This window comes from Otolemur garnettii, unplaced genomic scaffold, assembly GCF_000181295.1.
Source record: "Otolemur garnettii isolate 467f Iridium unplaced genomic scaffold, OtoGar3 scaffold00002, whole genome shotgun sequence".
Taxonomy (NCBI): domain Eukaryota; kingdom Metazoa; phylum Chordata; class Mammalia; order Primates; family Galagidae; genus Otolemur; species Otolemur garnettii.
Window position 1 is genome coordinate 4288060 of NW_003852397.1, and position 24120 is coordinate 4312179.

Here is a 24120-nt window from a genome sequence, read left to right on the forward strand (position 1 = left end):
GTAGGTGAGAGATGACTGTAGGTTGAACCAGGGCGATACAGAGGTCACTATGGAAGTTTGGACACACTGCGTAAGGTCCATTAGCTCTGCCGCTGGGAGGGCCTTGTCTGTTTCCACCCAGGTGCTGCCCTCAGTCAGTGCCAGCTGTGGAGGTGGGAAGAGAGCACTTTTGCACAATGATTTTCTATGATTTTTAAAGTGGGTTAAATGAGTCTCAAAGCATTAAGTGTTTGCAACAGGTTTTCAGGGACCTTGCAGATTGGGTTGAAATTTTAAAATTGGGTGATTCCTGATTGGAATAAACTCAGGAAATAATGGAAAGAGAGGCATTGGAATCGGGTCCTCAAATCAAGTCTTTCAGGGAGATTTGTCAGAAAGTGGAGCAGAGGAGTAGCCACAGCACAAAGAAAAGCGGGATACAAAGACTGTTTGCTCCACAGTGAGATACCACCTCACAGCCATTAGGATAGCTACTGTCAAAAATTAACAACAACAACACCCCAGAAAATAGCCAATGTTGGTGAGCACACAGAGCATCTGCGACCCTGTGCACCTGTCCCGGGGGTGGTGGTGGTGGTAATGAAGTAGTGCAGCAGCTCCGATAACAGTACGGCGGCTCCTCAAAAAATCAAAAATAGAATTGCCATATGACTCGGCAAATCCATTTCTGAGTATGTACCCCAAAGAACTGAAAGCAGGATTTGAAGACGCTATTTTACACCCATAGCAACAATATTTACAATAGGCCAAAAGTCAAATTCATAGAGACGAGAAGTACAATAGTGGTTGCCGGGGGCTGGGGAAAGTGAGAATGGGGAGTTTGTGTTTAGTGAGTACAGAGTTTCAGGTTTACAAGATAAAACATTCTGGAGATTGGTTGCCCAACAACCTGACTGAAATATAGACTTAGAAATAGTCACAATGGTGAATTTTGTGTTGTGTGTGTGTGTGTGTGTTTTAGCATGATTCATTTTTTTTAAATTTTAACGACTTTTGGGGTTTTTTTTTTGAGATAACAAAACAATAACAGTGTTTTAATGCTGGTGGAAACAACCCAGGAAAGAGAGGAAAGTTGATGATACCAGAGCGAGTGTGGAGAACTGCTGGCGTGGGGCTTTTAGTAGATGAGAGGGGAAGATTTGGTGCATGGGGAGGCAGCAGCCGCAGAGGAAGCACCAGCCATTCATCTAGTGCACTGGTTCTCAACCTTCCTAATGCTGTGACCCTTTAATAGAGTTCCTTGTGGTGCAGTGACCCCCAACCATAAAATTAGTTTCATTGCTACTTCATAACTGTAATTTTGCTACTGTTATGAATTGTAATGTAAATGTCTGATATGCAGGATGTATTTAGGCGACCCCTGTGAAAGGGTCATTCAACCCCCAAAGGGGTCATGACCCACAGGTTGAGAACCGCTGCTAGTGCAACAGGAAAGGTTTGGATGTTGGGGAGGGGGTGAGCTTGTTAATGAACTGGGGACTACAGCATGGTTGCTGGCAGCACTGAGGGGACACTGAGATGTGCAGGAAGCAATTTCTGTTTCTCTTTCCTTAGCCTACAGCACCCAGTATTCCCAGGTAGTCTCTGGTCCACATACTAACTAGGCCAACCTGGCTTGGCTTCTGAGATCAGACGTTCTGGGCACGTTCAGGGTGCTAAGACTGTAGACTGCAGAAAAGAACTTCAAGTGAGCTCAGTCAGCGTTGAGCAAGTTGCTGCCCAGTGCTGTTATAGGTACTAAATTTAGGGCCCTTGGGAAAGCCCCTATATTAATCAGAAGCACCAATTAACAGTAGACGTTCATCTCATTCTGAGTATAGCGTTTGAAAAATTAAAGGACCCATCATGTAGCAATACACTGCTAACTATTACAAAAAGAATTTCTTTTTGAGACAGAGTCTCACCCTGTCACGTTGGGTAGAGTGTTGTGGTGTTATAGCTTACAGGAACCTCAAACTCTTGGGTTCAAGAGATCCTCTTGACTCAGCTTCCTGAGTAGCTGGGACTACAGACACTCACCACAACGCCCAGCTAGCTTTTCTATTTTCAGTAGAGATAGGGTCTCACTCTTGCTTAGGGTGGTCTCAAACTCCTGAGCACAAGCAATCCACCCACCTCAGCCTCCCAGACTGCTAGGATTATAGGTGTGAGCCTCTGTGCCCGGCCTTACAAAAATAATTGAATAGTAACCTCAGTGGTGGTGCCCAGAAATCTTCTATGACTCAGTCACCATGACTTTGGTGCAGCTTCCTGAACTGCCAAGTGTGATGAGGGCAGCAATTGCCCTACTTGTTCTTGGAGGTCACACATCAAGGGTCACACATCAACTGCCTTTGTAGGAGTGACGTCCCACCTTGTGTGGCCTGTGGCAGAGAGGCTGGCTATGACACTGGTAGACCAGTGGATTCTGGCAGTGGACCCTGGTAGACCTTTGACTAAATCCTACTTCACAAGCGTAAAGCCCTCTACCCTCTAAACACAGAGATAGTGACATTCACTGAGGAAAAACAAAATTGGCAAATTATCATTTTTTCCTTATGGTTTTTAAGTAAACCACACAAAGATCCTTGTGATCCTTCCCTAGAAAGAGGATGATGGTGGCTAAACCATAAACATCCAGACACCATTTACTAGTCATGTAAACCTCATTATGGTCCTCAGGTCTAATCTTTGCCATTATTTTAATACTTGTCAGGGAGAAATGTGTTCATTGAACCCACCTCAAATGAAGTAATAGAATTATAATTGGCTGTCACTTCTGGCCATGTCTGCCCAAGTGAAGCAATTAGAAGGGTTAGATTAAGTCAGCTGGTTGCAAGGAAACCTGTATTTATCCAACTTTTAAAACAACTGCCAGGACTCTTGAATAAAGAAGAAATCTCATTCAGTTATGAGTAGTACATGGATTTTTTTTAATTCTTTTTTTTATTATTGGGGATTCATTGAGGGTACAAGAAACCAGGTTACACTGATTGCATTTGTTAGATAAAGTCCCTTTTACAATAATGTCTTGCCCCCAAAAGCTGTGTCACACACCGAGACCCCACCGCCTCCCTCCTTCCCTCTCTCTCTGTGCTCTTCTTTTCCCCCATCCCCCTCCCTCTCTCTCTCTTCTCTCCCTTTCCCCACCCCCCAATCAATTACTAGGTCATTAATTGTCCTCATAATCAAAATTGATAGTACATGGATTTTTAAAAGAGTACTTTTTGCAAGAGGACCAATCATTAGTAGAAATACCTTTTTGACTTGAGACTCAGAAATTTCTATCTTGTTGTTTACTATGTTTACTATGTTACTGTGTTTACTATGTTTACTATGTTGTTTACTAATCCGAAGTAGCCTGGCATAGAAAAAAGATCCATCCGTGATTTCAGAAAGGTCATAAAAACAAGAAGCACAGATATGAGAGATATGACCCTGCTGGCTGGAGTCGCTCCTCAGCTGTGGTGTAGGAGCCAGTCTGCCAGCTCAGGCCCCTCCCCCGTGTGGAAGGGGAGCTCTGCCTCTGCTCCCAGCTATCTAAGCTGTCCACTGGCAGGGCATTTGTCCTTGTCATTGTTGCCTCGGTTTTTGAAAAATCGCATGTTGGTTTTGTTTTATAAATGGACAAAATGAAACAGAATGCTCACACACTGGTTTCTAATACCACTCTTCAGTAAAAGGAAGCAAGGCTCCTTGCAGAAATAGCTGGTTCTAGGACGTGGGTAGGGAATACACAGGATGAGCGTAGAGCATCTTGCACCAGAAAGTAAGACGGTACTAAAGAAAAGCACACACACACATACACAATGATGAGAGTTGATCACAGAGACATGGGTGCCAATGGGAGAAGCTTCCAGGGGCCAAATCTAGACTCACATAAGCAACAGATAAATAATTTAGTAATGGATAACTCAAAGTATCAAATTAATAGCCAAGAATCCATACTGATAAAAGTGATGGACTAAATACATAAATGAGAGAGAACAGACAAATCTCCAGTGCATAAAAATCCCCAAATAACTTAGGTAGCTATTTCACTCTCAAGTAGTCGAAGCATAACTTCCCAGTCTCTAAGTGTGGGCCAGGCATAGTAACTTTTTGCAAAGAGTATAGCATGGAAATGAGAGGAAACACAGCTGCACAGTGAGAGAACACTTTGGCCATATAATAAATGTCAACATCAACAGAGATGTGTCCTGTTGACAGTAGGTACCATTACGGTGACATAATAAAAACCACAATTTACCTCTGGGATCTTCTTCCCCAGAACCCATGTAGCCCCAGTCTAATCAGTGGAAATATATCAGACAAACTCGAATTGTAGAACATTCCTCAAAATATCTGACCAGTACTCCACAAAGCTAGCAAGGTCTTCAAAAACAAGGGAAGTCTGAGCAACTATCCCAGCCCAGAGGAGCTCAAGGAAACACAACAACTAAAGGTAATGGGATAGCCTGGATGGGGCCCTGGAACAGAATAAGAAAAAGCTCATGAAATCCAGATAGAATATTGACTTTATTTAATAATCATTATTGGTTTACTAGTTGTGACAAACATACCCTAGTAGTGTAAGATGTTAACGGTAGGGGAAATCGGGTGCGGAGCGCGTGAGAATTCTCTGTTCTATCTTTGCAACACTTTTATAAATCTAAAACCATTCTAAACTAGAATTTGTTTCAAAAATATTAAAAGCAGAATCTGGCAGAAAGAACTGGGTAAATGAAGAAGAGGAGAGAGGAGAGTCCTCTTCTTAGCAGCAGAAAGCTGGAAGACTTGCTGCCAAAGACGCCTTGCTTCGACATTCAGGCGCCAAATTCTTGGCCTTTTTACAGATGCTAGTACAGTTGGCACCTTTTTCTGAAATTCAGAATCTCAGTCCAACTGTGGTCAGACCCAAGAGTCCATCCACCTGTCACTCATGCCAAGCCATGAGAAGTAGATGAGACATCAACAGTTTCACTTTTATTTACAGAGAAGCCAGCAATTCCAGACAGCAGCAGGGATCTCTCCCCAAAGAACTGCTCTGCTCTCGTTTCCCTCTGTTATCCTTAGAGTCTCACAGCAGGCATTAGTGAGGTTGCTGGTCATTACATAGCATAGGTCAAACAGAATCCCGCTCATAGGTTACAAGGTTGCGCGGTATCTTCCTGTTTTAAAGGGGTTGTATCTTCAAAGCATTTTTACTCTAAATTTATAGTTAGTCAACAGTTCACTGGGGGCACAGAGTGTGCTGGGTCCTTAACAGGTACCGCGGAGCCCAGTTCCCCAACTTATCTATGAGGCAGGCCTTGGAAGTGAATAAGCAATCTCCCAATGTCAGCACGTGGGCTCATCGGGCCTTGTGAGGGCCTGACCAGCAGTGTCCTGGATGAAGTAGCTGTTCAGGTCACAGTGGCTGCTAACATAACAGGAGTGTGACTCATCATCCAGGGCTAGGCTGCCCGTGCCTGCCAGGGGACTGTGTTTGCCTTGTCAGGTAGGGTGAAGGTCAGTCCCTGCCAGCTGGGGTCTTCACCCAAGGGGCTGGGGAACCTGGGATCAGCTTATCTTTCTTCTCCATTTATAGATCCAAAATATGGGCCTGGAGAATTTCTTGTTCCAGCTGTCTTTTGGGGTGAACTTCTCTGAGAAATCTGCTGGATAACCGCTGCAAGGAATTGGGAGGGAGTTTGCTTGCAAACTGGCCAGGAGGACATGAAAGGGGACAAGACCAATTGATGCAAAATTCTAGCATTTTTCTAAAAATACTAGAATATGTGAGTTTGACAGTAACAGAAATACTTATCAAACAGCATGTGACAGAAGGGTGACAAGAGGCTGGTAACCCGAGGGTAGGGAATATGAATGGGGAGGTATGAAGACAGAGAGGTTTTCCTGCACAGTATCAGGAGAGAAACCAACAAAGCCAAATTTAAAAATGAGTTGGAGGTTGGGGTGGCGCCTGTGGCTCAGTGAGTAGGGCACTGGCCCCATATACCAAGGGTGGCGGGTTCAAACCCGGCCCCGGCCAAACTGCAACAAAAAATAGCCAGGCATTGTGGCAGGTGCCTGTGGTCCCAGCTACTTGGGAGGATGAGGCAAGAGAATCTCCTAAGACCAAGAGCTGGAGGTTGCTGTGAGCTGTGATGCTACAGCACTCTACGGAGGGCGATAAGGTGAGACTCTGTTTAAAAGAAAAAAGAAATAAAATGAGTTGGAGGTGGCTGCAGGCACATATGACAGAACAGGAGCTTTGGGCCTGGATTTGAATTCCAGCTCTGCACTCACAAACCTGCTGTAAGGCTTAGTACCAGAGCTCTCAGAACCTGCATTTTCTTAGCTGCCAGTGAAGATGACAATACCCTTCACAGAGATGTGGTAAGAATTACATGCAAACACTTAGTGTGAGACAAAGTGAGAACTCAGTCAATGTGAAGTGGTTATTTTTTCCATTAGCATTATTATTATCACTATTTGAAATTCCAGGCCAAGTGGCTCATGCTGGTAATCCTAACACTCTGTAAGGCTAAGGTGGGAGGATTGCTTAATAAGGTCAGGCGTTTGAGACAAGGTTGAGCAAGAGCCAGACCCCATCTCTACTAAAAATAGAAAAATTAGCTGTGCATAGTGGCAGGAGCTTGGAGACCCAGCTACTCAGGAGGCTGAGACAAGAAGATCACTTGAGCCGGGAGTTTAAGGTAGCAGTGAGCTCTAATGTCGTCACTGCACTATAGCCGGGGCAGCAGAGTGAGACTGTCTGAAAAAAAAGAAATTCCAGAATAGCAAATAAACCTCAAATTTCTTGCTCAGCTGGCTCTGGTGGGAGGGAACCTACCCATCTTTGCTGAGACTCAGTTTCACTTTCTTCCCTTGTCCCATCTTCACAAATCTTTACACACCCACCCTCCTGCCTCACACCTCACTCATGATCCGCTCTGAGGAAAGCGTTCCAAATCCACGTTAAAGTGGCTCCTAGGTATTGCTTATGCAGGAGCTATCCTTTCCAAGTGGCATCGTTTTTAAAACTAAATCTAGAGAGGAAAAATGCATTCGTTTTTCAGTCTGGTAGTCCCTTGTTCAACAAACCCTTCTTAGGCACCTAGTGTGTGCCAGGAACTCTCCCTAGCACTGCAGATTCAGCAGGAAACAGGGAAGACAAAGTCCTCGTTCCAGATGAGAACAGCCAAGTGACCAGGGTAGGCCTTAAGGATTTGAATGGCACGAGGCAGCCTATCATGCCTAGAGAAAGAACTTTCCAAGCAGACAGAATAGCCTGTGAAGCCAGCATGGCTGCAACTGTGGGCAAGAGGCAGGATGGTGCTGGATGAGGTCAGCTAGGTGGTAAGGATCAGATCATAAGGCCTTGCTAAGTCAGTGTTATGAGTTGTGTTCCCATGAGAAAACACATGCTCACGTCTTAACGCCCAGTATCTGGCAATGTTAACGTTAATTGGAAACAGTCTTTGCAGATGTAATCAAGTTAAAATGAGCACATACCAGATTAGGGTGGGCTCTCACCCCATGACAAGTGTCCTTATAAGAAAAGGGAACTTTGACTCAGATCCAGACACCTGGAGAGAGCCATGAGACAACGGAGGCAGAAATCAGAGTGTTGAAGTGTCAAGAGCCAAGGAACTCCGGGATTGTTTGCAACCAGAAGCTAGAAAAGGACAAGGAAAGATGCTTCCCTGGCCCTGCCAACACCTTAATTCTGGACTTCTATCCTCCATACGTGTCACTTTAAGCCACCCAATTTGTGGTACTTTGCTTCAGTAGCACTAGGAAATAAACATATCAGGACGAGGAATTTGGACTTTATTCTGAGTTATGGAAAGACCTGTAGTTAGAAGATTTTAAGCTGGGGCCTGCACAGTCCAGTTTTTGTTTTAGAAAGGTAAGTCTGGCTGGTGTGACTGAGAATGGATGGGGGGCATGGAGCAGAGTGGAGAGAAGAACACCAGGAAGAAGGTGTGGAATGGCTCAGCTGAGAGACACTGGTGGCAAAACTAGGGTGGAAGTGGGGAGATAGAAAGAGTTGGTTCTATTCGGGGTGGACTTTGGAGATGGAATTGAGGTGGCAGGTGAGATTGAGGTGGTAGGTGAGAGAAAGCATAAAATCTAGGATACTTCTAGATCTATTCGCAGAAAGTTTCCTTTGATAACATATTTTTGTTATGTTAGTTTTAAAACATTAGCATCTGTTTACTTATTGCTCATTTAGTTAAATTATTAACTAAACTTTTTATTGGGGGCAATAATACTAGCTTTGTCTCTAAGTTGCAAAACATTCCTGCCGTAATACTCAAGTAGTAAGCCTTAGAATGGGGCAGGAAAAGTTCTGTGCAGAACGCTGGGAGAGGACACGAAGAGGAGGAGAAAATCCGTATTTCCTCATTTGGGAAGTGGACACTGAAGATGGGATTAATTCAGTCATCAGCTACACACTGCCCACCACACTGCAGGTTGGTGGCAGGACATGGGACTCAGATAGTGACTGGCTTTCTAACCCTCGTTCTGGTGCTGACTCACGTGGGACTCTGAGCAGCTCACTCTGAGCTTCATCTTCTAAAGCCATTCAGTGGGTTATAGGTGTTGGTGTCTAAGTTCTCCCCAGCTCATGACGTTGTGTCTGTAACTTTCTTTTTTTTCTTTTTTAGACAGAGTCTCACTCTGTTGCCCTCAATAAAGTGCCATAGCATCACAGCTCACAGCAACCTCAAACTCTTGGGCTTAAGCCATTCTCTTGCCTCAGCCTCCCGAGTAGCTGGGACTACAGGTGCCCACCACAACGCCTGGCTATTTTTTTGTTGCAGTTAGGCTGGGGCCGGGTTTGAACCCACCACCCTTGTCCTACTGAGCCACAGGCACCACCCTGTGTCAGTAAATTTCACTATACTATTTTTTAAAAACATTATAGAATCTGAGACAAATCCAGTGTCAATGTCACAGCTTGAATGTTTGTTAGAAGAAATGTAGCATCCTAATTTTCTTTGAAATTCTGTTTCTGGTAATATAGAAAATTTGGTTATTGGATCAACTGAGAACAATGAGAAATAATAGAAAAATGCCTTTAAAAAGTAATAAGGTGCTGACAATACATAAAGAATAATCAGGTCAAAATGTAGGTGAAATCTGGATCCTGGGTATTGTTAGGGAGCCCCGGTCTTATCCAAAAGGCTACAACCTCAGGGTAGGGGTGAGCCAGCTGTACATTTGTCCATCCCCAACTCTTACCTGACTGTAATTAAAGTTGTCTTGACACTGGGGAAGGAGTGTGCAGCATCTCCGAGAAGATATCACCACAAGCCAGACCTCTCAAAAAATTTCAGCCCAAATTCACAGAACGTGAGTTATCAAGAGAAGTCTAGGCTATGAATTTAATCCCAAAATTATTCAATCTGGCAATATTGGTTCCAGGAACAGCAAAAGCAAATACAAATCATCTCTGGAGAGAGGCCTCAAATAGTCTCCAAAATAATTTTTCAAAGTCAATGAAGAACAGTCCAAAATACCCAAACACATATGGAAACAAGGAACCAAAGAAAGAATAAGCAATAGGGTAAGGTGACCAGACTTTAACATTGGTAAAGTGGGACACCATTGACGGAGGTGGGCGGGGTGTTCTTAATTAAAAATTTGGTCTATATGGAGCAACAAAATTTTCATAGAATGCAAAAATAGTATTGTAATATATATTTTTAATTTCAACATAAGTACAATTTACAAATAAAATACATTTAAAAAAATTATGTATAGGGCAGTGCCTATGGCTCAAAGGAGTAGGGTGCCGGTCCACCTGGGCGACCTTGCCCAGGAGAGGAGTAGGGAGTTTACATTAGCCTTTTCATTTCCAAATAAAGTTGCATTAACCTCTTCATTCCCAAATGGAGTTACATTAACCTTTTCAGCAGCCGAAAACCCGTATATTCTCTTCCTGTTGTCCTGCCGTTCCCTAGCTTGTCGTGCATTCTTTCCAAAAATTGGGACTTTTTAAAAATGCCGCAGGACACAGGACAAATTGTTAAAAATCAGGACTGTCCCACCAAAAGCGGGACGTCTGGTCACCTTACAATAGGGTGGTGCCTGTGGCTCAAAAGGGTAGGGCACCGGCCCCATATGCCGGAGGTAGAGGGTTCAAACCTAGCTCCAGCCAAAAACGAAAGAACAAGCAATAAAAACACATAGCATGAAACCTCACAAACATTTAGGCTATTTCAATTATCAGACTTAGATTCTAAAAACAATGATGATGCTATTGTACAAAGATATAAAGGACAAGCTTAAAAATATCTCCAGGGAACAAAAAACTACTAAAAATAACATTGCAACTCTGAAAAAGAACCAAATTCAACTTCTATAGATAAAAAAAAAAAAACTAAAATTACAAAGTAAATGGATAGATTTAACAGTAAATATAGCTAAAGAAAGAATCAATGAGACAATGGAAGATATGTCAGAAGAAATTATCCAAAAAGAAGCACAGAGATAAAAACATGAAAAATGTGGACAAGAGGTTAAAATACATGGAGAATATGAGAAGTTTTAACATTAGAGTTTCAGAAGTAGAAAATGCAGAGAATGAAAAAGAGAACCTATTTGAAGAGACAATAGCTGATTATTTTTCCAGAACTGATAAAAGATTCCAATTTGCAGATTCAGGAATCCAATAGATCCTACATAGAATGAATAAAAAGGAAGTCCACATGGGGACACAACAGAATGAAATTGTAAAACACCAAAATTGAAGAGAAAAATCTTAAAATTATAAATACAAATTGCCTTCCAAGGAATGCTCAAATAAACTAGAAGGGTAGCTGTGTTCTCTACAACAATGAACCCCAGAGTATAAATGGAATATCTTCAATGTACTTTAAGGAAATAATTACAACTAGAATTCTAAGCCAAGCAAAAATATTTTTTTCAAGATAAGGGAGTTCACCACTAAACGACCTTATTAAAGGGAACTGCAAAAGATGTACTTCAGGCAAAAGGAAAGGCACTCCAGGTGTAAGGTCTAATACGCAAAAACAAATGAAGAATTTTTTTTTTAAGTGGTAGTGTAATCAGGTGAATTTAAATGAAGAAGACTGTATAAAACAAGTATAATTATGTCTTAATGCGCTAAAAAAATCAAAACAATTAAAATTGATGACAACAATAATAAAGTGAGAAGGATAAATGGAGTTAAAAAATCTACTAACATCCTTGTGTTATCTAGGAACAAACAAAGGTATGGTTAACTTTCAATGACTTTAATAAGTTATCATGCTATAATTTCTAAGGCAGCCATTAATACAACAAAAAACAAAGTGTTTAATTTCCCAATGAACAGAAGAGAAAAATTATAAGTACGATAATCCAGGCCAGGCACAGTGGCTCACAACTGTAATCCCAGGACTTTGGGAGGCCCAGGCAGGAGGATAGCTTGAGCCCAGGAGTTCACAACTAATCTTGGTAACATAGCAAGACCATCTCCTCAAAAAAACAAAAAAATTAACCAAGCATGGTGACTATATGGGAGGCTGAGGCAGGAGGATTACCTGAACTCAGGAGTTCAAGGTTGTGGTGAGCTGTGATTGTGCCATTGCACTCCAGCAGCCTGGGTGATAGGGAAAGACTCTTTCTCTAAAGAAAAAATAAACTGCAGGGTGGTGTCTGTGGCTCAAAGGAGTAGGGTGCTGGCCCCCTATACTGGAGGTGATGGGTTCAAACCCAGCCCTGGCCAAAAAAAAAAAAAGAATAAAGAAACTTCAAAATAAGGCAGAAAATACATGTGAAAAGGAGCATAGGATGGGTGGGACAAAGAGAATACAAAAACTAAGATACATATTTAAACCCAAATGTACTCATAATTTCTTTTTATTTATTTATTTTTGGCAGTTTTTGGCTGGGGCTGGGTTTGAACCTGCCACCTCCGGCATACGGGGCCAGTGCCCTACTCCTTTGAGCCACAGGCACCGCCCTACTGATAATTTCTTTTTTTTTGAGACAGAGCCTCAAGCTGTTGCCCTGGGTAGAGTGCCATGGCATCACAGCTCACAGCAGCCTCCAACTCCTGGGCTCAAGCGAGTCTCCTGCCTCTGCCTCCCAAGTAGCTGGGACCACAGGCCCCCACCACAACGCCCAGCTATTTTTTGGTTGCAGCCATCATTGTTGTTTGGTGGGCCCAGGCTGGATTCGAACCTGCCAGCTCAGGTGTATATGGCTGGTGCCTTAGCCATTTGAGCCACAGGCGCTGAGCCAATAATTTCTTTAAACAAAAATGGACTAAATGCCTAGTAAATAAACAAAGATTATAATACAGGTTATTGTGGGTTGAACAAAATATGAGTCTCAGAAAGATGTGGAAGTCCTAACCCCTAGTACCTGGTGACTATAACCCTATTTGAAAAGAGGATCTTGGTCCCAGCTACTTGGGAGGCTGAGGTAGGAGACTCTCTTGAGCCCAGGAGTTGGAGGTTGCTGTGAACTGTGATTCCATGGCACTCTACCCAGGGGGATAGCTTGAGGCTCTGTCTCAAAAAAAAAAAAAAAGAAAAGAAAAGAAAATAGGGTCTTTGCAGGTGGTCAAATTAAGATGAAGCCATTAGACTGGGTCTTGATCCAATATGGCTGATGTCCTTACACAAAGAAAATCTGAACATGTGCACAGACATATACAGATGGAAGATGATGATGGGAAGATACAGGGAAAAGCCTTCTGGAAGCCTGAAAGGCTGACACCCTCAGAAACTAGGAGAGATACATGGAACCGATTCTTCTTTACCAACTCAGAAAGAACCGTTAGTGCTGACACCTTGATCTTGTACTTCCAATCTCCAAAACTGTGAGATAATAAATTTCTGTCATTGAAGTCTCACCAGCCCTAGGAAGCTAATACACTCGATTTTTTAAAAAATTGCACTCCCCCTCCTTTCCTTCCCCTCCTGTTAGGGACTGGCTATGTCTAACCCCACCCCCAAACTTGACCATCTGCAAAGACCCTATTTTCAAATAAGGTCACAGTCACCAGATACTAGGGGCGAGAACTTCAACATCTTTTTGAGAGACACATGTTGAAGCTATAATTCTCTTGTATAGACACTTGGAGCTGGGGCCCTTGAGAGGTAATTAAATTTAGATGAGGTCGTGAGGGTGGGTATCTGTAATGGGATCAGTGTTCTTGGCTGGGTTTGAACCACCACCCCCCAGTGCACAGGTTCAGTGCTTTAACTATTTAGCTATGGGCGCCCAGCAGGGATTAGCATTCTTAAAAAGAGAGGAAGAGAGACCAGAGCTCACTCTCTACCCTGTGAAGACACAGAGAGAAAGTATCCCTTGCCAAGAGAGCCTTCACCAGAACCAAATACTGCTGGGCCTTGATCTTGGGCTTTCCAGACTCCAGATCCGGGAGAAAATACATTCCTATGTTTAGGCCACCAGTCTCAACATAGGAATTTTAGGCTGGCATTTTGTCATGATGGCCCAAACTGACTTAAAACCTCCCCACCCATATTTAAGGAAGGATAGTTTTGTCCATGTCCCTTCCTGTAACTTTCCTGGGGGCACATTTCTCCTGCGGACTCACACGTCTGCATTCAAGACAACCTCAGCCTTCTGAGGAAATACTGCAGGAGAGCAGAGTTAGGGAAAATTAAGTAACTTGCTGTGTTTGATCTCAGACTTTAGTCTAAAAACTTGCCTACTGAAAATAAAAATTTGTTCCAATAACATGAAGTTTATGGCTAATGACCTAATTTCATTCCTGGGAGTCAGCCTGTACCTCGGTCTACTTGTACTATTTTCTTTCTGCACTTGGGGCAGAGATTAAATGCCCAAATGATGGAGGGACTGGTGTCCTTTGGCCTTGAGGTCTGCTGTGGTCAAATCTGGGTTTCTAATTAAATCATCTTTGCATTAAGACTTCCCTAGGAGAATAAAACCACCCAAATAAAACATAGCTCCCATATCACAATGAAGGCAGAAAGGAGTGTGTGGAGGTGGGAGGGGGGCAGTCCAGCTCTCTCATGCCTTGCAGAGAAGCAAATGAGATGAGGCTAGCTGGAGCTTTCTCCCACCAAAGCTTTGTCGAGTTCAGATTCTCCTCTAGATCCAGAGACGGGGTCAAAGTGGCGAGGATGCAGGGAGAGCTGCTGTTCTGCTGGGATGGGGAGGAATGGTGTCATCTCCTTCTGACACAGGGAGGCCAAGGGAAGAGACCAGGGAGCCAGTTACCCTGTGGGTACCAGGAGAGAAAAGGAAGAAAAAGGAAAACAAAACATGCCATCCCTGGATAAAGGGATGGAAAAACCAGTCTATGCAAATTAACGGAATGCTCACAAGGCCCTCTAACACCAGTAATCTTTAGTAGAAACCACTTACTTAAACCACTTACTTCAAGGACCGCTTGGTACAACTGGGCTTCTCACATACACTGGTGAGGGAGCTAAGTTCTGTGCACCAGCGGCCCTGGAGTCAGCCACACTGATGAGAGCATGGACATCAGGCATTATATGCTCAGCGGGACTCAGAGCAGCAGGCTGCTGGAGCTGCTTTGTATAGTCCATAGTGCAAGCTTTTTAAATTTTCAGGAATACTGCAAGTTGATTATAAACACAGCCATTATTAAAAATTAAAGTATATTGGAGGAGGGTGGGGGGTCACGGTGTGTGACACATCTCTTAGGGACAAGACACAATTATAAGAGGATCTTTACCTAACAAATGCAAACAGTGTAACCTAGTTCTTTGTACCCTCAATGAATCCCCAACAACAAAAATAAATTAAATTAAATTAGATTAAACTACATGCACTTACAATTAAAGTTTATTAAAAACAAAAGTAATAGATACTAAAAACTCATTGCTTTCTCTGGCGTGACACCCATAGCACGGTTAAGGCGCCAGCCACACACACTGAGGGTGGCGGGTTTGAACCCAACCCAGGTCAGCTAAGCAACAATGACAACAGCAACAAAAAAAGTAGCCAGGCGTTGTGGCAGGCGCCTGGAGTCCCAGCTACTTGGGAGGCTGAGGCAAGAGAATTGCTTGAGCCCAGGAGTTGGAGGTTGCTGTGAGCTATGATGCCATAGCACTCTACCAAGGGTGACATAATTAGAAAAACTCTCTAAAAAACTCACAAAACTCATCACTTTCTCGTTATTTTACAGTCGCATCTGTATTCCCAAGGATGCGATGCTCGCTGTACCTCTTTTCCCAACTCCACATTCAGGCACAAATTTGTGGCTCAAATATTAGCCGTGTTGGGAATATTTACATCTTGGCAAATACTGCAGATTAAGGCTGTGTTTGTTATTTTGTTGACTTATAGACTTAAGAAAGTGATGTGTATTAATAATGCAGGTTAAACGTGAAAGTGTCACATCCATAGTTGTTGCATTGTCAATAGTACAAACAACTGGAATTCTTTTTTGTTTTCAAAAACTATTAATATAGGCTCAGCGCCTGTAACACAGTGGTTAAGGTGCCAGCCACATACACCAAAGGTGGCGGGTTTGAACCCAGCCTGGGCCAGCTAAACAACTGCAACCAAAAAATAGCTGGGCATTGTGGTGGGTGCCTCTGGGTGCAGCTACTTGGGAGGCTGAGGCAAGAGAATCTCTTAAGCCCAAGAGTTTGAGGTTGCTGTGAGCTGTGACGCCATAGCACTCTACCAAGGGGGATATAGTGGGACTGTGTCTCAAAAAAAAGAACAAAACCCAAAACTATTAATATAAATCAAGCCAGGTATAGTGACATATGCCTATCATCCCAGCTGTTCAGGAGGCTGAGGCAGGAAGATTACTGGATCCCAGGAGTCCAAAGCTGCAGTGAATTATGAGCCTGCCCATAAACAGCCACTGCCCTGCAGCCTGGGCAACAGAGCAAGACTCCAGCAAAACAACAACAGCAACAACAAGAACAACAAAACTATTGTTTAACTCAGCAATGAAGTCATATACTCTTAACAAACATCGGACATTCTCCTCCACTGTTTACCTTCATTTGACTCTTTAGCATAAATGAAAATATCAACTAACTTCCTGTCAAAAAGCTACATGCAGAATGTTGGCCTAAAACATCTACTGGCATACCAGCGCTCCTGCTGACCCCACCCTGACCCCTGCTCCCCTAGGAGGCCCCGCAGACAGAGTCCCTACCCCTGTGTGCCACACAATGTTCAGCACGAGAGAATGGCCCCTGCCTTGTGACGGTGCCATCATTTACTCCACGGGCCATAACTACCCCCCATCAGCCAAAGAAGGACCTTGGGAAGGGGAGCAGGAAAAGTAACCAGGCAGCCACGCTGTTCCCATCCACGCCGTGTCCCTACATTGGTGCTCACAAACATGACTCCAAGGCAATGCACGGTCTGGATTCCCACGGACACAGCAAGGCCAATTTCACAGTTCTAATGAAAACACGTGTTAGAAAGAAGTTTTAAAAAAATGAATGTTAAGACAAAGAGATACCCTTTCTGCTTAAATTTGAACTTTCTCTTACTTGAGATTTTTTTGACTTTGTCTTCCTTGTTACACAGGGTGAAGAACACTTACTTTTTGGGCAAAAAAGGAAAAGGAAAAGAAAGGAAGGGAAGGGAAGGATGGAATGACAACGAAAGAGAGCAAAACAATTCAAAGTACTGAAAGATTAAAAAATATTGTGAATTTGGCTCAGCACCCATAGCTCAGTGGTTAGGGGGCCAGCCATATGCACCAGGGCTGGTGGGCTGGAGCCCAGCCTAGGCCTGCTAAACAACAATGACAACAACAAAAAGACACCCAGGCGTTATGGCAGGTACCTGTAGTCCCAGCTACTTGGGAGGCTGAGGCAAGAGAATCACTTAAGTCCAAGAGTTTGAGGTTGCTGTGAGTGGTGATGCCATGGCACTCTATCAAGGGTGACACAATAAGACTCTGTCTAAAAGATATATATATGTGTGTGTGTGTGTGCATGTATATAGTGTATTTATCCATATTAATTAGAAAATTACTTACTTCATCAAGTAAATATTCCAATTACCAGAAAACTGTTAAGGCACTTTTAGTTGTATTTGTTATAGCGGTTGAATTTGTACCCTGAACCACACTATTAATCAACATTTTTAAACATTTTAACCTTATTTCTAATGCTTTAAGGATGATATCACTTCTCGAATATGCTACACTTTTCTTAGCCCATTAAACAAGCCAGATGGGACATCATTTACTCTTGCTTGAATGGAGAAGTGCCATTTCTATTGTTTTTAATTTTTACTTTTTATTTTTTTATTTCAGATTAATATGAGGGTACAACCGATTAGGTTACACTGTGTGCATTTGTTAGGGAAAGTCCCTGCTGTAGTAGGGTCTCCCACCCAGGAGGTGTGCCTTATACCCTCACATTGTACCCATTAGGTGGGAGCACACCAATCCCCCCCCACCTTCCTTTCCCCCCAACTCGACATAACTGCTATTTCAAACAATAACACCAAGATAGGACTCAGGTGTACAGGACTCGGTTTATTCATGCCTAAGTCCTGCAGTTTTTCTGACTCTCCCTTCGCTATCAAAATCCACACACGATGCTTTCATCCAGAACCTCAAACATAAAAGTGCTCAATAAATGTTATGGATAACTAGTATTGTTATTAATATTATTACCACTGAGGTATTAATACTGGGGACAGATGGCTATTTTTAAAAGCCAGCGCTTTTTTCTTCCTGCTTAAATCAGAACTGTAACCCTGACTGTAAAGACACAGACAATGGAGACCCCACCACTCGGAGACCTCACCGCCAGCTGCATCTGCAGAACGGAAGCCATAGTGCTTGTCCTTGGGGTCGATGCTCTCTGTCTGTTTAAAAATACCTCAGTGGTCTTTCTAGTTATGAAATGCAAGAAAAAATCTACCTGTTGATGTTGGAAAATTCTCTGAACTAAGGACCTAAACCAGCAGCAGAGGATTCCAACTGAGAGTCAATGTTCTGCTTGACAAACAAAGAAGGCTGTTTTCACGGCGGTCGGAGTATGGCTCCTCATAGCAGGCAGGAGGTGAAGAGGTTTTATTTTCTTTGCCTGGGGTCAGAGGGGGCAGTAAGGCCGTAAGATAAGTAAGGCTTTCCCTGCCTGAATATGACACGGTCATGTCACTACAGGCCTCATCCTGGGAGAGATGGCCAGATGGGCCCTGGGAGGGACCTGACCTCTGAACTCGAGAGCCCTGACATCTGACCACCAGCTTATCCTTCCTCTTCTTCATGTAATTCACTCATGCTATCCTCAAGGCTCAGCCAAGCAATTAAATGTCACAGCCTGTGTGAAGTGCTTCCTGGGTCTTGAAGGGAGGTCGTGGACCAGGGGGAGGTCCCACCTGTGCCTAGAGAAGGACAACAGAACAGCACCAGGCAAAAAGTGGCAAATGTTACACAGCAGAGCCCTGTCATACGGTCAGCATGTGAGGTGTCCGCAGAAGCACTCAAATACGAGCTCGCCAAAGGCTCCAAAAAAGGCTATTTTACTATAATAATATTACTGATACCAATGTAATAATCATGTTATTATTGATATAACAAAATTGTGTTGTTATTATCATATTGATATTATTATTGCCGTATTCTTTTATTGTTTTCTCTTATTAATATATTATCATATGACTGCACCAATAATTATTATTAGCCTTTTAATGTCCAGTTGTATGTGCAGACTTCACCCCCAAAATACCTTCCCCTTCAAATCTAAAGCTGCTAAGTGGCTAAAACTGAGCTCGTAAGAAACATGATTACAGTAAAGGTGACCAGATTCTGGAGGAAAGCGTGGAAGCATTTTCCTAGTAATAAAACACAAGATCTTTAAGGTTAGACCAAGTAGTATCTTATTTCCCTTGGTCAGGAATTTTTTTTAACAACTTCTGGCTCCCCAAATGTGTCCCAGATAGTTAAAATCACCAAATGAGTGGCCATTTGGTAAATGGAATGGAACTGTACAATTTCCTTGCAAGCTTCTTTACAGTGAAAGTCCTTTCATTATGGGGAAATGAGGTGTCGGGGTCTAGGAAATTGTCAAAATAAAAACTGAGGAGACAATAGGTTGCCAACTTTATCTTGCCAATTAAGAACATTTTTTAACGTTGCCAAATCCTATCAACATACAACATGTTTTACCGCCAAAACAGTAGGAAACAGATATTTCAGAATAAAGAACAGTCGTGGCATCATTGTAACTTCATGGAGACATTCAGAAGGCTCTGTTTCTCCCGTGTAATCATGGAAGGGTAGGAAATTCATGCAAATCGATACCTAGTTTGGAACCCTCTTAGCACACTAAGCCCATAGCTCGGGAAGCTGTCTGGGCTATTGGCTTAAAATAACTTCCATACATCTTTCTAAATATATGCAAAGTGGATTCAAGGAAGAGTTATGACCTGTTGACCTCAAAAAAGAAACTCTGTGAGGCAGTGGGATTAGGCCTGCCTGCTTTGTGCACCCCGAACTGTCACCCAACCCCCCCAAATGCTTCCTTCCTGATCTGAGGTACCTCTGAATGTTAGGAGCACTAAAAATTGCCCTTTTCAGGAGACAGAAAATTGCTAAATTAAGTTTGTTCCATGGAGTGAATTTCCATTCTTCCTGGCCCCAGAAATGCTGTGTCTGGTGGTAATTTTCATTCTTGGGTCACAGCCCCCAGGAGAGTAGGAGACAGGCCAAATAAGAGAGAGAAGTTTTCAGTGTGTTTCTTCGGATCCTGGATTTGCTCCCTGGATCTATAAATGGAAGGGCTGCCGTCCTCCAGCCCTCAGATGCAATTTCCAGACTCCCGCAAGCATGCAGGTAGATGAGTGGGTAAGACCTGCCCTATGCCAGCAGAGATCCGATTCTAAAGCTGACATGAACATGAGAAAAAGAGGTTCTCTCTGGTAGAAAAATGACCAGTGACAGAAGATTCTTCCTCACGAGATAGCTAAGTAAAAGCTCCTTTTACTAAGACCAGTGACCCCCAAATAACTTTGACTAACCTTCCCCCACCTGCTGTTTTTCTTTTCCAGCATTTGGAAGAACTGCGGAAAACCAAGAAGATAAAGGTTGAATTCATTACCAGCTCTTCCAGAAACGGTCTTTCTGATGACCTGAAATAATTTCCATACATTTTCCTAAATATATGAGAGTTAATTGCCAATTTGCATTTTGATTTCAGTATTCAGGTCTCAGGATGGAAGCACAAGCCTCTATTTCAAGCAAAGCAAATGAAGGAAAACTCGGGCAGCTCGTTTTCTAATGCCCGAAAGGCTGGTGGAGAGCAAGCTTAATACTGTCTCTTCTCTACCAGCCTCTTCAAAGCCAGCTCAGGGAGGACACTTTCCCTTGGGCTCGAGTTGCTTTGCGACTATGGTTACATCGGAGGGTTTATTCTCCACCCCAGCTTCTCCAAGTCATTTGTAACTCTTAAAAGGGTCACAGGGTTTTAATTTTGCCTGACTTGCCTCCTTCTAGCCCAGCCTGACATCAGCAGCGTTTATAAGCGGGAAACTATGAATTAACACCCCCAGTTTTCCTCCGGATCCCTGGCTGAGGCTCTGTTTGGGAAGACGCTCCTCTGTCCCTTGGCACTGACCTGCTCGCCTTGCTCATTTAAATGTCTCAAGCACATCATCTGCTTCTACCAAAATCAATGACGGATGAGTTCTGCGAAGTGGCTTCCAGAGCCACCCTGGTAGGAACAATCGAGGTGGGGGCGGGGAAAACTCAGTGTCTGAAATGCTAATTCAGACGAGAGGTTTAATAATGTGTGTTTAGCTATGACCTTAAAATCTGCTCGCCTTACAACTTTCCCCATCTGGTGTAATTTGCTTTTTCCACTTGTAAAAATGCACACGACAGCATGCTGTGTGTCCCGTCTTGTAACAATGAGGCCTCACCGCCTCGTGCTTCACTGAGGGAGACTTCTTTCTCATCCTGTCTCTCCAAGCTCCCAACCTGCTGTCGCATTTTGCAGTGGGGATCTGCCCGAGTGCCCGTGCCCCAGCCCAGTCCCACTGCGGAGAAGGAGATGATGGAGCCGTACCTTGTACCCGGGTTTCCGCCCTCTTTTCTTTGGTATCTTCACTGCTGGTGAAGAACCACCTGAAGCAGAATAAAGGGTATGAACTGCCATCTTCAGAGGTGTGGAGTGAAGTGGGGGTCGGCCTCGCTTTCTCCCCGGGGTCCTCTGAGACTGCATTTCTGCCGGTGCCAGTCTTACAGAATGAGGTGACAAATCGCTCACAGGCAGAGGATGTGCTAAGAATTAGTCCAGACACAAAGCAAAACAAAAACAGAAGTGTTTGTTTGGTTTGCAAGACAGACATGGATCCTGTTTGGTGGTTTTGGTGATACCTACCACTTAGTGGAGGGGAGACCCGGGACAAGGGATCCAGGCAGGAGCTGGAGCACTCACAAGGCTGTGGGGCTCCAGGGCTGTTTGCTGTGATTCAGGGGAAGTGAATTTCCATGGGGCTATCGTGAGGTAGAGAAGATACTGGCTAGGTGGAGAGAACCATAGATTCCTGTCTCCAAACACAGCTGATGATGTCCCCAGTGACAGGATAACTGTGTCTATGTTTCTGTCTCCTCAGGTAAAATGTGAACTGATACAATAATAGTATTGAATAAAGACAAAGCCAGTCTCTCCCATTCATGCCTGTCTCTTTGGTTGGGTTGTGAGTTGTCCATTATCACTTTTTCCCTTGAAATACATTCAATAGTAAAAATCAGCTATTCAAAAGTTGATGATGCCCCTCTATCAAAATGTGGAGATTTATGAACTCAGATGTTCATTTTAACATTGTTTAGAAGTGCAAAAATAAAATTGATACAACCTAATAGCAGGCAATAGGAAAATAGTTCCTACATTTACAGAAGAAAACAATTTAATCAACTAATTAAAAGCCTATACCACTACCACTCTCTGAATAACATGATGTTGGATAAAAAGGCATCACACATAAGAATGACCCAACTATGCAAAAATGTGTGTGGTCAAGAAGAGGAGGGCTGCCGTGGACTCAGGGCTATAATCCCAGTGCTTTGGGAGGGCGATAGGGGAAGATCACTTGAGACAAGGAGGTCAAGGCTACTGTGAGCTATGACTGGGCCACTGCATTCCCGCCTGGATCACAGTGACACTGTCTCTCAATATAAGTGATGGAGACATGCTAAAATACCACCAAAGCAAAGATGGTAGAATTCTGAGTGATTGATCACTATGCGCAATCCTCTGTATAGTCACTCCACCTACTATTACAATCTTAACATAGCACTAAAAATACAAATAGTAAGAATTGCCTGAATCTTAAGGTTGGATCAACCTTAAGGTTGGATCAACCTGGACCCAGAGAACACAGCAGTATCGTGAGCTCCAGTGTCAGATTTCTGGAATGTTCAGGAATTTGACAAGTGGGACGGAACTTTAGACTTTAACTCAGGAGTGATGTTGGGTGATGTAATTCATTTCTAAGAATCAGTGTAACTTCTAGTTGAAGTGAGAGGCTTTTGCATAAAAGGCGTCAGAATGAGTTGGAAAGGCAGTGAGAGCTGTCCCTGCACCCCAGGCAGTACCACAGGAACTGGATTGCTCTGCCCAGGAAGGAAAATACAAGATAGTGTAAGAAGAAATTCTTAAAAACACGGTAAGGGAAATAGAGGGCATCCTTTATAGATTGAAAGTCACTTTGTTAATTGTCTGAATATTAACAGTATGCTATCAAATGCTGTTCTTGGAAAAATCATTATAGTTCATAAGATTTTGAAGTATAAAGTTATTTGTTGAGTGTACTGTTAATAGTTCAGATAAATGGACAAGATGGTTTAGATGTCAATTTTTCCAATTCTTGTGAGTTTAAGAAAAATACCCTATCTCACTGACTCTAAAATGCAAGTTGTCACACTCATTTACATCTCTGAACTCGGGGTGTACCACACAGCACTTTAAGCATGTCAGATTTCCATAGGGAACACATTTTTTTCTTTCCTAGGGGCACGTAAAATAATGATGTATGTAATTAAAGGTATCTTAGAGGCAAGAATTCTGATCAGGGGACATAAACTCATTAACAAACAAAAAAGTCATTCTATTTCTAGACTTAGTGTCTGTATACCACAGTGCCAACAGAGAGCCAAAAATTCGTTTTCAAAAAAGAAGCTATCAACTATATTAAAGAACTATGGAAATTTATATAATAAGATGTGCTTATACTATCTGAAAGTTGGTCTGAGTCCCATTTTGAACTACAGTATTAGCATCAAGTTTCTACTCCATCATTGGTTTATCTCTATAGCCTTTACACGCGGAAATTTTTCCTAGTTTAAGATATGTTTCTCTGTCCTTCTACGCTGAAAGTCAGAAATGCATCCACTAACATCAAGATCAAAAGTAAACAAGAGAACACCCACAATCAGAGAAGGCATTGCATCTCTTTCTGCTAGCAGCCACTGTTAACCTGAACGGCCATTTCGTGCAGGGCGCTGCTGGTCAGGCCCTAACAAGGCCCCAACAAGCCCGCCTGCCGACATCTGAACATTGTTTATTCACTTCCAAGGCCTCCTGTCATAGATAAGTTGGGGAACTGGACTCCATGGTACCAGTCAAGGACCCAGGGCTCTCTGTGCACCCAGTGAAGTGTTCACTAACTATAAATACCTTAAAGTTATAACCACTTTAAGGCAGGAAGATATTGTGTAACTTTGTAACCTAGGAGGAAAAATCTAACATATATTATGACGAGTAATAAAAGAATAAAAGTAACAAAGGGAAACAGGAGGGCAGAACAGCTCTCGGAGGAGATGTCCTCACTGTTCTCTGGAATTGTTGGCTTTTGTGTAAATATAAGTGAAACTGTTGCTCTCTTATCCACTTCTCCATTGATTGGCTTGGGTGACAAGCAGACAGGCTCCTTGTTCTAGTAACACGGCCAGCCATGATGCTGGGGATGGCTAATTTGTTTGCTTTCAGAATAAACTCTCAGATCCTTCACAGTCCTTCATATAGATTTAATAAGAAGTTAGGGCAGCACCGGTGGCTCAGTCAGTAGGGGACCTGCCCCATATACCGAGGGTGGCAGGTTCGAAACTGGCCCCGCCAGCTAAAACAGCAATGAGAATTGCAACAAAAAGTAGCCAGGCATTGTGGCAGGTGCCTGTAGTCCCAGCTACTTGGGAGGCTGAGACAA

The 24120-nt window shown here is 43.2% G+C and overlaps 1 protein-coding gene across 1 annotated transcript in view; it reads right to left on the reverse strand.

The window, feature by feature from the left end:
- The window catches only part of SCML4 (Scm polycomb group protein like 4), a 117697-nt gene that overhangs the window by 43456 nt on the left and 50121 nt on the right, over window positions 1-24120 (reverse strand). The window contains exon 2 of the mRNA XM_003781577.3: window positions 20979-21193. Coding sequence (XP_003781625.1) covers window positions 20979-21134 — 156 coding nt within the window. The 5' untranslated portion in view covers window positions 21135-21193. The remainder of the gene's footprint in view (window positions 1-20978; window positions 21194-24120) is intronic.